At 41.2% G+C, this 11431-nt stretch overlaps 1 protein-coding gene and 1 non-coding gene across 3 annotated transcripts in view; both read left to right on the top strand.

Moving 5' to 3' along the window:
- Positions 1 to 11431, top strand: part of DCUN1D1 (defective in cullin neddylation 1 domain containing 1) — a 37186-nt gene that overhangs the window by 7327 nt on the left and 18428 nt on the right. For both annotated transcript variants that reach the window (XM_023519259.1, XM_012811590.2), the window contains exon 2: positions 10695 to 10911. In XM_023519259.1, coding sequence (XP_023375027.1) covers positions 10695 to 10911 — 217 coding nt within the window. The remainder of the gene's footprint in view (positions 1 to 10694; positions 10912 to 11431) is intronic.
- Positions 7042 to 7147, top strand: LOC111728534. The gene has a single exon (XR_002775797.1). It is a non-coding gene; the product is annotated as a U6 spliceosomal RNA (small nuclear RNA).

Raw genomic sequence — 11431 nt, 5'->3', positions numbered from 1 at the left:
CTTGAGCCACAGGCGCCAAGCCAACCTCCAACTCTTGGGCTCAAGCGATCCTCTTGCCTCAGTTTTTCTATTTTTAGTAAAGATGGGGGGCCTTGCTTTTGCTCAGGCTCGTCTCAAACTCCTGAGCTCAAGCAGTTCACCCACCTCAGCTTCCTAGAGTGCTAGCATTACAGGTGTGAGCCACCACTCCCCCCCCCCCTTTTTTTTTGAGAAGGAGTCTTACTTTGTCACCCTTGGTAGAGTGACATAGTATCATAGCCTCTGGGCTGAAGCGATTCTCTTGCCTCAGTCTTCCAAGTAGCTGGGACTACAGGTGCCATACCACAACACCGGTTATTTTGGTTATTTTTAGAGATGGGGGTCTCGCTCTGGCTCAGGCTGGTCTTGAACCTGTGAGCTTAGGGCAGGTGGATTGCCATTTATACTATATTATTGTGCACAATAATTACATAGACACTCCTCCTCGGCCTTCCAGAGTGCTGGGATTACAGGCATGAACCACCACACCTGACGGGACCCCATCTCTTAAAAAAATTACTGTGAGGGTTTTGTTTGTTTTTGCTTAATAGTTGAAGTTGTATATTTTCTGGCCATAACCTGTATGTGTGTTTGTAGTTTCTCTTGTTTCAAACCACCTTATTGGAAAAGGAAACCTTGACTTCCAGTGCCTAGTGATTTTTTTTTTAACCTCTAAAGCTATATAGATTGTAGCCATCTGTTTTTAAAATAGACAGTGACATAACTATAAACACATTTTCCCCCTCCCTGTCGTTATTACTTGTCTTGCCAAAGAGGTGGGTGGAACCCTTGAGCACAGGAGTTTGAGACCACCCTGAGCAAGAGCAAGACCCCGCTTCTTCTAAAAATAGAAATACTAGTTGGGCATTGTGGCAGGTGCCTGCAGTCCCAGATTTGGGAGACTGAGGCAAGAGGATCACCTGAGCCCCAGGAGTTTGGGGTTGCTGTGAGGTATGATGCCAGGGCACTCTACTCAGGACGCAGAGTATCTCAACAAACAAATAACCTATCCTGTTCTCTTTCACCCCTCACCCCAAAAAACCTAAAGAGAAGTTTCATTCCTAAATTAGTCTTTTAATTACGTTGTAAGGGAATGCTTAACAGGGAATTTTTAGTTAGAATGCAGATTGTTTACACTTGAAAGGGGAAGAGTGAATTAACTAGTAAACTTTTCCATAAAAATACATGAAATACTGTTCACAATTCTACTCCTCCTTGTAACACACACTTAGTGATTGCACTTTTTTGTCCTTTTTGTTTTTCTTTTCACTTGTCAACAATGTAGAATAAATGGAAAGATTTAGGCACCAGTTTCATTCCTGGCTCTGCTACTTTTTGGATAAGTCGATAAATTATGCTGGAAGCTTGAATTCCAAATTGATAAATGGAATCAGAGATACCACCTTGCAGTCTTGTTAAAATTAAGTACCAGGGCAGCGCATGTGGCTCATGGGTAGGGTACCAGCCACATATACCAAGGGTGGCGGGTCCAAACCCGGCCCGCCCAAACTGCAACAAAAAAAATAGCCGAGCATTGTGGCAGTCTCCTGTAGTCCCAGCTACTTGGGAGGCTGAGGCAAGAGAATCGCCTAAGCCCAAGAGCTGGAGGTTGCTGTGAGCTGTGACGCCACACTCTACTGAGGGCAATAAAGTGAGACTCTTGTCTCTTAAAAAATAATAATAATTAAGTACCTAGTGCCATGCCTAGCACACAGTAGGAGCTGAAATAAATGCTAGTTTCTTAGTTTTCTGATAATGGGTATTATGTTCCTTTACCTTTAAACATTTTATTCTTTTTTTTTTTTTTTGAGACAGTCTCACTTTGTTGCCCTCGGTAGAGGGCCATGGTGTCCTAGCTCAGCAATCTCAAACTCTTGGGCTTTGTGATTCTCTTACCTCAGCCTCTCAAGTAGCTGGGACTATAGACACTGCCACAACATCCAGCTGTTTTTTAGTTGCAGTTGTCATTGTTGTTGAGCTGGCCCCGGCTGGGTTCGAACCCACCAGCCTCCGGTGGGTGCATGTGGCTGGCGCCATAACCACTGAGCTATGGGCACTGAGCCTAAACCTTTTTTTATTTACTGAATCTTAAGGTGAAGCTACCTTTTAATAAACTTGCTCTTTCTCTGCAGTATTCCTTCCTTTATGCACTTCTAAGTTCTTCCCATGTGCTAGTTACAGTAGTAAGAGTTTAACCTAATTGATTCATGTAACTTTAACATCCTATTTACAGATAAAGAAATTGAAGCTCAGGATAAATTAAGTAATTTACTCAAAGTCACACAGCCATAAAGAGGCACAGGTGGGTTTAAAATCCTGCCAGTCTGGTGTGAAAGTCTGTGCTCTTAACTAATCATATTATGTTGCCTCTCTGTGCAGATAGAAGGGAAGAGATAGAAGAGCTACTCCTACCTAAATTCCTGTCCTGAGCTCCGGGTGGGTAGGATTTTGCCCCTAGGTGAAAGTCTTCTGTAGTAGGTAATCTCATTAATTGAATTGATTTTTCTTGGGCTTTTGAATTCAGCTCTGTAATCCCAAGGGAAAGCCTTTTGTGGATGAGTGATTTAGGATATTAGTAACATTTGGCTATATCTGAATACTATGTATCTTATATAGAAGGTATGGTTTTCTAAACTAAAACTAGATTTTCTAAGTTTCAAATTCCTTTCTTTCTTTATTTTTAAGAGACCAGGTCTTGCTCTGTTGCTCAGGATGGGTTGCAGTGGAATGACCATATGATGATCATAACTCACTGTAGCCAAGAATTCCTGGGCTCAACTGACCCTCCTGCCTCAGCCTCCCAGGTAGCTGTGACTAACGGTGCACTGCACTACACCCAGCTAAAGTTTTCTTTCTTTCTTTTTTTTTTTTTTTTAAGAAATGGGGTCTTGGCTTGGCTCCCACAGCATAGCCACATATACCAAGGCTGGCGAGTTCAAATGTTGACTGGACCAGATAAACAACAATGACATCTGCAACAAGAAAATAGCCTGTAGGCCCAGCTACTTGGGAGGCTGAGGCAAGAGACTCGCTTAAGCCCAAGAGTTTGAGGTTGCTGTGAGCTGTGATACATGGCACTCTACCAAGGGCGACATACTGAGACTCTGTCTCAAAAAAAAAAAAAAAGGTGGGGGTCTTGCTATGTTGCCCAGCTAGTTTCATGAGATCCTCTTTGCTTCTTCCTTCAGAGGGCTGGTATTGTAGGTGTGGGGCACTGTGCCTAGCTTTTAAATTTCACATGAAGTTAAACTGTGAATACAGCAATCTTGACAGCAAACAGAGCCTTTAGTGAGAACTGCAAGTGATCATTACAGTGTTTTGATTTCTATTTATTTGTTTATTTTCAGACAGAGTCTCTTGTCCAGTTTGTGGTAGAGTAGCATGATCTTATCTCCTGGTCTGATGTGATCCTCCTTGCCTCAACTTTTTGAGTAGCTGGAATTATATAGGCTTTACTTAACTCTTGCCTGGCTCCCTGTTTTGATTTTTAAAACATTGGCTTTTGTGAGCTAGACTCATCAAATCTGAGATAATTAGAACTGAATTAGAAAATTGTTTTAAAAATATAAAGGCTGGGCTTATGGCGGGTACCTGTAGTCCTAGCTACTTGCTGAGGCAAGTAGATCACTTGAGCCCAGGAGTTTGAGGTTGCTGTGAGCTATGACACCATGGCAGCTCTACCCAGAGTGACAGAGTGAAACTCTCTCTCAAAAAAAAAAAAAAGAAAAGAAAAAGAATACATATAAATATATAAGGCCAGGTGTCTGTTTCTTCCTGGAGTGCAGACTAACGTTGAAACTTAAGGGTAAGAAGGTAACAGTTCAGGATAATAAAAATAATGAAATGGATCTTAAATTTTTGCTTTTAAAAGTATCACTCAGAGGTGCCTGTAGCTCAGTGGGTAAGGCACTGGCCACATACACTGAGGCCGGCATGTTCAAACCCAGCTCGGGCCTGCAAAAACAACAGTGACAACTGCAACAAAAAAAATAGTCGGGCGTTGTGGTGGGCACCTGTAGTCCCAGCTACTTGGGAGGCTGAGGCAAGAGAATTGCTTAAGCCCAAGAGTTTGAGGTTGCTGTGAGCTATGATGCCATGACACTCTACCCAGGGCGACAGCTTGAGACTCTGTCTCAAAAAAAAAAAAAGTATCACTCATTAAAATTGTTTTCTATTTTGAAATTATTAGGACTTAGTTGACTAGAAAGTCATTTTACATATTCATTGTTTTCCCTTAGGGAAACACAATAGGCAGACTTCCCTAACTTTATTATCATTATTTTTTATTATAGAGCCTTTCGGAGCCCCCATTCTTTTGTTTATAGTAGACTGTATAGGTTCATTGGTAAGTTGACTATGATACTTGGGTACATCCAAAGTATTTGAAAAAAAAATTTTTTTTTTCGTTTTTTGAGACAGAATTTTACTTTCTTGTCCTGTGGTGTCACAGCTCACAGCAGCCTCAGACTCTTGGCTTAAGTGATTCTCTTGCCTCAGCCTCTCAAGTAGCTGGGACTATAAGCGCCCAACATAATGCCCAGCTAATTTTAGAGAGAGGGTCTCACTCTTAGGCTGGTCTCGAACTCCTGAGCTCAAGCAATCCACCTGCCTCAGTTCCCAGAGTACTAGGATTATAGGCATGAGTCACTGTGCCCTGTGCTCTACCCACTGAGCCACAGGTGCTGTCCCCCCCCCCCTTTTTTTTTGAGACAGGGTCTCAGTATGTTGCCCTGGGTAGAGTGCTGTGACGTCACAGCTCACAGCAATCTCAAACTCTTGGGCTTAAGCTATTCTCTTGTCTCAGCCTCCCAAGTAGCTGGGACTACAGGTGCCCACCACAACACCCCGCTATTTTTTGTTCGAGTTGCCATTGTTGTTTTAGCTGGCCCAGGCCTTTTTTGAACCCACCAGCTTTGATGTATATGGCTGGCACCACAACCACTGTGCTGTGGGCGCTGAGCCATTCACTGTGATTCTTAAGTTTCTTGAGTATAGGATTTGTGAACATCTGCTACATTTGAGTATAAAACACTGTGTGTTGGTAACTTGGCCATTTTCTGTTTTTTTGTTTTTTTTTTTTTTTAATTTTTTGAGACAGAGTCTCACTTGGTCACCCTTGGTAGAGTGCTGTGAGGTCTTAGCTCACAGCAACCTCAATCTCTTGGGTTCTAGCTTGGCACCTGTGGCACAGTGGTTATGGCGCCAGCCAACTAAATCACAATGAGAACTGCGACAAAAAATATCTGGGCATTGTGATGGGTACCTAGTCCCAGCTACTAGGGAGGCTGGAGCAGGAGAATAGCTTAAGCCCAAGAGTTTGACATTGAGGTTGCTGTGAGCTGTGACACCATGACACTCCACCAAGGGTGACATAGTGAGACAAAAAAAAAAAAAACCTCTTGGGTTCAAGTGATCCTCTTCCCTCAGCCTCCTAAGTAGCTGGGACTATAGGCCCCGCCACAATGCCCAGCTAAATTTTAAAGGTGGGGTCTCCCCTGGCTCAGGCTCCATTTTCTATTTTGGAATGATGAGCAAATAATTATTCAGATAATGATAGTATTTTTAAATTTGGTAATCTTTGATATAATTGTAATTAGCTTTCTATTACAAGAGATATTTTTCCTTCCTCTCTTACTAAAAATAATCAATACACTCCTGTTTTATACATTTTATATGTTTAACCACTATGGATTTCCTTAAACCTAATAATGCCTAGACAGTTTTAACATCTTGAGTACTATTGGTTAGTACTATTGGTTAATTCTATTCTATTGGTTAATCTTACATAATGACCACTCAAGTTTGTTCCTTTTAAATAAGTGTAAGGTAAATGGTATATATGACATTTAAATGCTGAGTCATTGTAGCTGTCACATGTTTTTTCTCTTGGGAAGATCCCCACTGGGTTTGTAGTAGAAATAGAGAAAAAAATCCATCTGCTTTTTTTTCCGCCTCATTTTTCTATCCACCCTCTCATTCTCTATGAAATAATTCCTCTCTGGTTAGTCACCCTTTTTCTCTTCCTTAAGTTGATAAAATTTTAAACTTTTGATGCCATACTCTCAAAATCAGAAGACTTTGCCTGTTGCACCCATGTGGCCTGGGAAACGGGGTGGTAGTGTTCCAGCTCTCCTGGGCGGGTATGTGTGACCCACTTCAGCTTTACTCTGGGATGGCCTTTCAGACTATAGAATTTGAATCCATCTTCCCTAGGAAGGAAGAGTCGACATTTATGCTAGTACAGAGAGCTGAGAGAGAAATGGTACGCGAGCAGTATATGCCTGAGAATTGGAGGGCGTTTATCAGATTGCAGGAGTGGGGTTGCCAGTGTCTGCTCAGCTGAGCAGGAGTTCCATGCTGGCAGTTCTTTGCCTGGTATCCCTCACTGGCCTTAATGGTGTTGGAAGTGGGTAGCGACAGTCCTTTTTCTTCCGATAGATTGGTACTACCTTATATGCTGGGAATTTATACTTAAACCATAGTTAAAATAGTTTACATATACATTATTTTTTTCAAATAAGATATGGTCTGGAATTAAATAATTCATTTGCATACATTGTTACTAGTTTGCATGGCTGAGACAGTTTTTGTCTTGGTTCCTCCAGTTTTCTATCATCTTGCTTTCAGACAGGAAGTCATTAATAGAACCAGTAGATCTTTTTGGCTTGCAGAAGTGACTTTTTCCTGTGTTTTCTTCCCCTTCCTACCTTAAAAAAACGTTATCAAACTGTAGGGAAGAGTGGAATTGATTTAATAATGTAGGGTAAAACCCCAAATAAACCTGAATGTTTTGCCACCTCCAACTTTGAAGAGAATGTGGGGAGAGTTGTGCTAAGTTGTGTCAGATTTATTTAGAAAGTACATTCCAGGATGTGGCCTGTGGTTGGTACACTTGCAGGGTAATCACAAGCACTTGCTACAACGTTGTGCAGTCGTCAGTGGTGATCACATTGACCCTTTGGTGCTTCCCTGTTCCTCATTGCTCAGGGGAGAAGAGTGTACTAAGTTTTAAAATAATTTTCAGTGCTCACTTTAACAGCACATATACTAAACTGGAAACAATGCAGGGATGATTAGCATGGCCCCAACAAGGATGCCAACACAAATTTGTGCAGTGTTCTATATTAAAAACAAACAAACAAAAAACAGCCTTAACATGAAAATCAAAGGTTTACTTTCGAGGCACAAGTATCCATAGAGTTCAACCAGCAATATTAGTTTTTTGGGTTTTTTTTTTGTAGAGACAGAGTCTCACTTTATCACCCTCAGTAGAGTGCTATGGTGTCACAGCTCACAGCAATCTCCAACTCCTGGGTTTAGGTGATTCTCTTGCCTCAGCCTCCCGAGTAGCTGGGACTACAGGTGCCCACTACAACGCCTGGCTGTTTTTTGTTGCAGTTTGGCCAGGGCCAGGTTCAAACCCACCACCCCCGGTATATGGAGTTGGTGCCCTACCCACTGAGCCACAGGCGCCACCCAGTATTAGGATTTTTTGGTTTTTTTTTTGTTTGTTTTTTTGAGACGGTCTCAAGCTATCACCCTGGGTAGAGTGCTGTGGTATCATAGCTTACTGCAACCTCCAACTCTTGAGCTCATATGATCCTCTTGCCTCAGTTTTTCTATTTTTAGTTGGGATGGGGGTTTTTGCTTTTTGCTCAGACTGGTCTTGAACTCATGAGCTCAAGGAATCCACCTGCCTTGGCCTCCCAGAGTGCTAGGATTACAGGCATGAGCCAGCATGCCTGGCCAGCAATGTTAGTTTTTTAAAGCAGTTTTCTTAAGAAATAATTTATAGCCAGGCATGGTGGCTCACGCCTGTAATCCTAGCATTCTGGGAGGCCAAGGCAGGTGGATCTCTTGAGCTCAGGAGTTGGAGAACTGCCCAAGCCACTAGACCCCGTCTCTAAAAATAGCCTCTTTGTGGTGGTCCCCTGTAGTCCCAGCTACGTGGGAGGCTGAGGCAAGAGAATCACTTGAGCCCAAGTTTGAGGTTGCTGTGAGGTGTGATGCCACAGCACTCTATCAGGGACAAGAAAGTGAGATACTATCTCAAAAAAAAAAAAAAAGTTTCCTTGTTAACTTTCAGTTAAATAGAAAGTTAAATTAGAATAGTTATCTTCTTTGGTATTTGATTTTATTGTGAGTTTTGTTGTCATGAATAATAAATCTTGAGGAGGACTCAATTCTCCAAAGGGAAGACTCCTAGACACTGGAGAAACATGTTGTATGTGGGACGTGACTTAACTGGGGTTCAGACGTGGTAGAGTTATTAGTAAAGTAGCAGGTTAGCCAATTTATAGTTTACTAATTTTATTTTTATTTTTGACACAGCGTCTCATTTTGTCACCCTCAATAGAATGTCTTGGTATCATAGCTCACAGCAACCTCAAACTCTTAGGCTCAAGCAATCTTCTCACCTCAGCCTCCCGAATAGCTCCGACTACAGGTGCCACCACAATGCACGGCTAGTTTTTCTTTATTTGATAGAAACTGGGTCTCATTTTTGCTCAGTCTGGTCTCGAACTCCTAAGCTCAAGCAATTTACCTGTCTCGGCCTCCCAGAGTGCTAGGATTATAGGTGTGAGCCACAGTGCCTGGCCAGTTTCTTAATTTTAACCAGAGGTTGAGATTTTAATCTCTAAATCATAATCAATCCTTAATAGTAACATATTTATAAGAGAGTGAATAGCATGCCTGACAGATCAGACTCCAGAGCATAAATATTTTTCATATTGCAAAAGGTAGGGTTATTTTCATATTTGATTCTACATAGTTTTATTTTAGTCTGTGATACATAGTAATACATATCTTTGGCTGACTTTTTTTTTTTTTGAGACAGAGTCTCACTATGTTGCCCTTGGTAGAGGGTGATGGTGTCATGGTGTCACAGCTCACAGTAACCTCAAACTCTTAGGCTTAAGTGATTCTCTTGCCTCAGCCTCCCAAGTAGCTGGGACTACAGGTGCCTGCCACAACGCCCGGCTTTTTGTTGTTGTTGTTGTTGTAGTCATCATTGTTTAGTAGTCTGGGGCCAGGTTTGACCCACCAGCCCTACTGTATGTGGCCAGTGCTGTAAGCACTGAGCTATGGGCACTGAGCTGTGGTAGTCTTCCTTGAAAATCTCAAAAACTTCGTAAATATGTACAAATAGCATGATTTTTGAAAAGATTACTAAGACACAGGTTCATGAGACCTCCTTGTTCTTGTTTCATTGCTAAGAACCTGAGTGATCTTTGGCTTGACCTTCTAGGTCTCTTCTCTCATCTATCCAATCAGGAAGTTGAGTGCTGTGGCATCACAACTCACAGCAACCTCTAACTCTTGGGCTTAAGCGATTCTCTTGCCTCAGCCTCCCTAGTAGCTGGGACTAAAGGCACCCGCCTCAACACCCGGCTGTTTTTTGGTTGTAGTTGTCGTTGTTTGGTAGGCTCGGGTTGGATTCGAATGTGCCAGCTCCGGTGTATGTGGCCAGTGCCCTAACCACTTGAGCTACAGGCACCGCCAAGGAAGTTGGGTTTTAGGATCAGTTTGGGCCAAATCACAGAGTCTAGGTTCTCAGATGGATGTGTTTAAACCACAGAGTACTGTATCGGTTAGTGTGTCCCCTGCTCAAATACTTTCCCTTTCACTTATAGTAAGAGCTTGGGAAGGCATTTTGTTGAGAGGTAGTATTGGGCTTGGGAGGTGGAAAGGGGACTCTGGGAGCCTGAATTTGCATGGGAGACCAGCTTGGGTAGGAAATGGGAGAGAACGTGGTCCTTGATACTGGTAGAAAGTGGAGGGCATAATTGCCCTGCCTCATTTTGCTTTGGGTTCTGCTCAGATGAGAAATGAATCCTTGGCAACATGGGGTAAATGAGAAGAAGTTATTCCAGTAGAAGGCTATTCAGAGAGACCCTTACTTCTACTAGTCTTGGGCTAAGGAAAAGATCATTTGGGAAGAAGCTTACTAAAAATTACCATGGTAGAAGGATGCTTCTTCCAATATGAGCGAAAATATGAGGAAATTCTATTGATTATTATTTATTATTGATTATTAAATAATATAAATAATCTATTGATATTTATAATATAAATAATCTATTGATTATTTATTATTATCTATTGTTTCCTGACTGAACACTACCAGGAGAAGTGTAGAACCTGTAGATTGTACTGCTTTCTCCCATTTAGTAAAAATAGCAAGAAAACAAGGTAGGTGATACCGGGGAGAGTGGCACCCCGTATCCTTTATAGTGGGTGTTAGGACTGCAACAAACACCTGCTAATCTCAGTGTTCCCCAGAGTTGGACTGACTGGCTAGATGACATTACCTTCCCCACCACTCCTTACGCAGCCTTTTGGAGCTTTGTGCTTGGTCAGGTTTTGAGAGTAGCCTCCCTCCCCTTCTAAAGTGGTTACGCCTGCTCTTAGGACCCACTTTAGGGGAAATGTAGGGTGGTTGAGCTACCTTTGCATCTGTTCTAATCTCTTTTCCAAAACTATACCAAATTTTGAGTTTCAGATTTTTAGAAAGTTTGTTTTTTTGGTTAATAGATCAAAAATAAGCCTTAAGTGAAAATGTTTTTATGTTCTATGAGGAAAAAGTATTAAGAACATTTAGTCAGCCATGTAGAAATATTTACTTAATATGTGATTTTTACATAGAGTTTCAGTTTATTTTCTGGTTTTAATAGAACAAGTTGAAATCATCGCAGAAGGATAAAGTTCGTCAGTTTATGATCTTCACACAATCTAGTGAAAAAACAGCAGTAAGTTGTCTGTCTCAAAATGACTGGAAGTTAGATGTTGCAACAGATAATTTTTTCCAAAATCCTGAACTTTATATACGAGAGAGTGTAAAAGGATCATTGGACAGGAAGAAGTTAGAACAACTATACAGTAGATACAAAGGTGAGTGTTTCTTGTGATTTTCAATATTTTGAACCAAGTTTTCCAAAGATCTGAATGGGCTTATGAGAAATCAGATATTACATAGGACATGAATTGGGTAGGTATGTGCAGTAAGGCACTATAGATCTTAGCATTATCTCAGGAGATCTGAGAGGAGAAATTATTTTCCTCTTCACTAAATTTTATTCTTGGCCTTTTACTTTTCTTCCCCTCCTGCCCCCCCATTATCCAGTTTGAGAATGGGGAACTACTTTTTCTTCTCTCATTTGTATAAAATTCAGCTGAACTGGATTTCAAAAAAACTTCCATAATACATTTTTAAAGAATTATAAAGTAATACACATACTTTAAAAAAGTTCAATAGTACCTAATAGATGAAGAAATAAAAGGTTAATAGTTTATCTTTTCCTTATTTATTCTCTTAAATAATCAATATTTCATATCCTTCTGTGGATCCTTTTATGTCTTTTATTATATTTATGCAGAAATATGTGTATATGGAGTTTCTTCTTTTTTTTTT

This window comes from Otolemur garnettii, unplaced genomic scaffold, assembly GCF_000181295.1.
Source record: "Otolemur garnettii isolate 467f Iridium unplaced genomic scaffold, OtoGar3 scaffold00166, whole genome shotgun sequence".
In the NCBI taxonomy this organism is placed as follows: Eukaryota; Metazoa; Chordata; class Mammalia; order Primates; family Galagidae; genus Otolemur; species Otolemur garnettii.
Note: the sequence above shows the minus strand (reverse complement) of the source record. Positions and strands in the feature narration are given on the sequence as shown.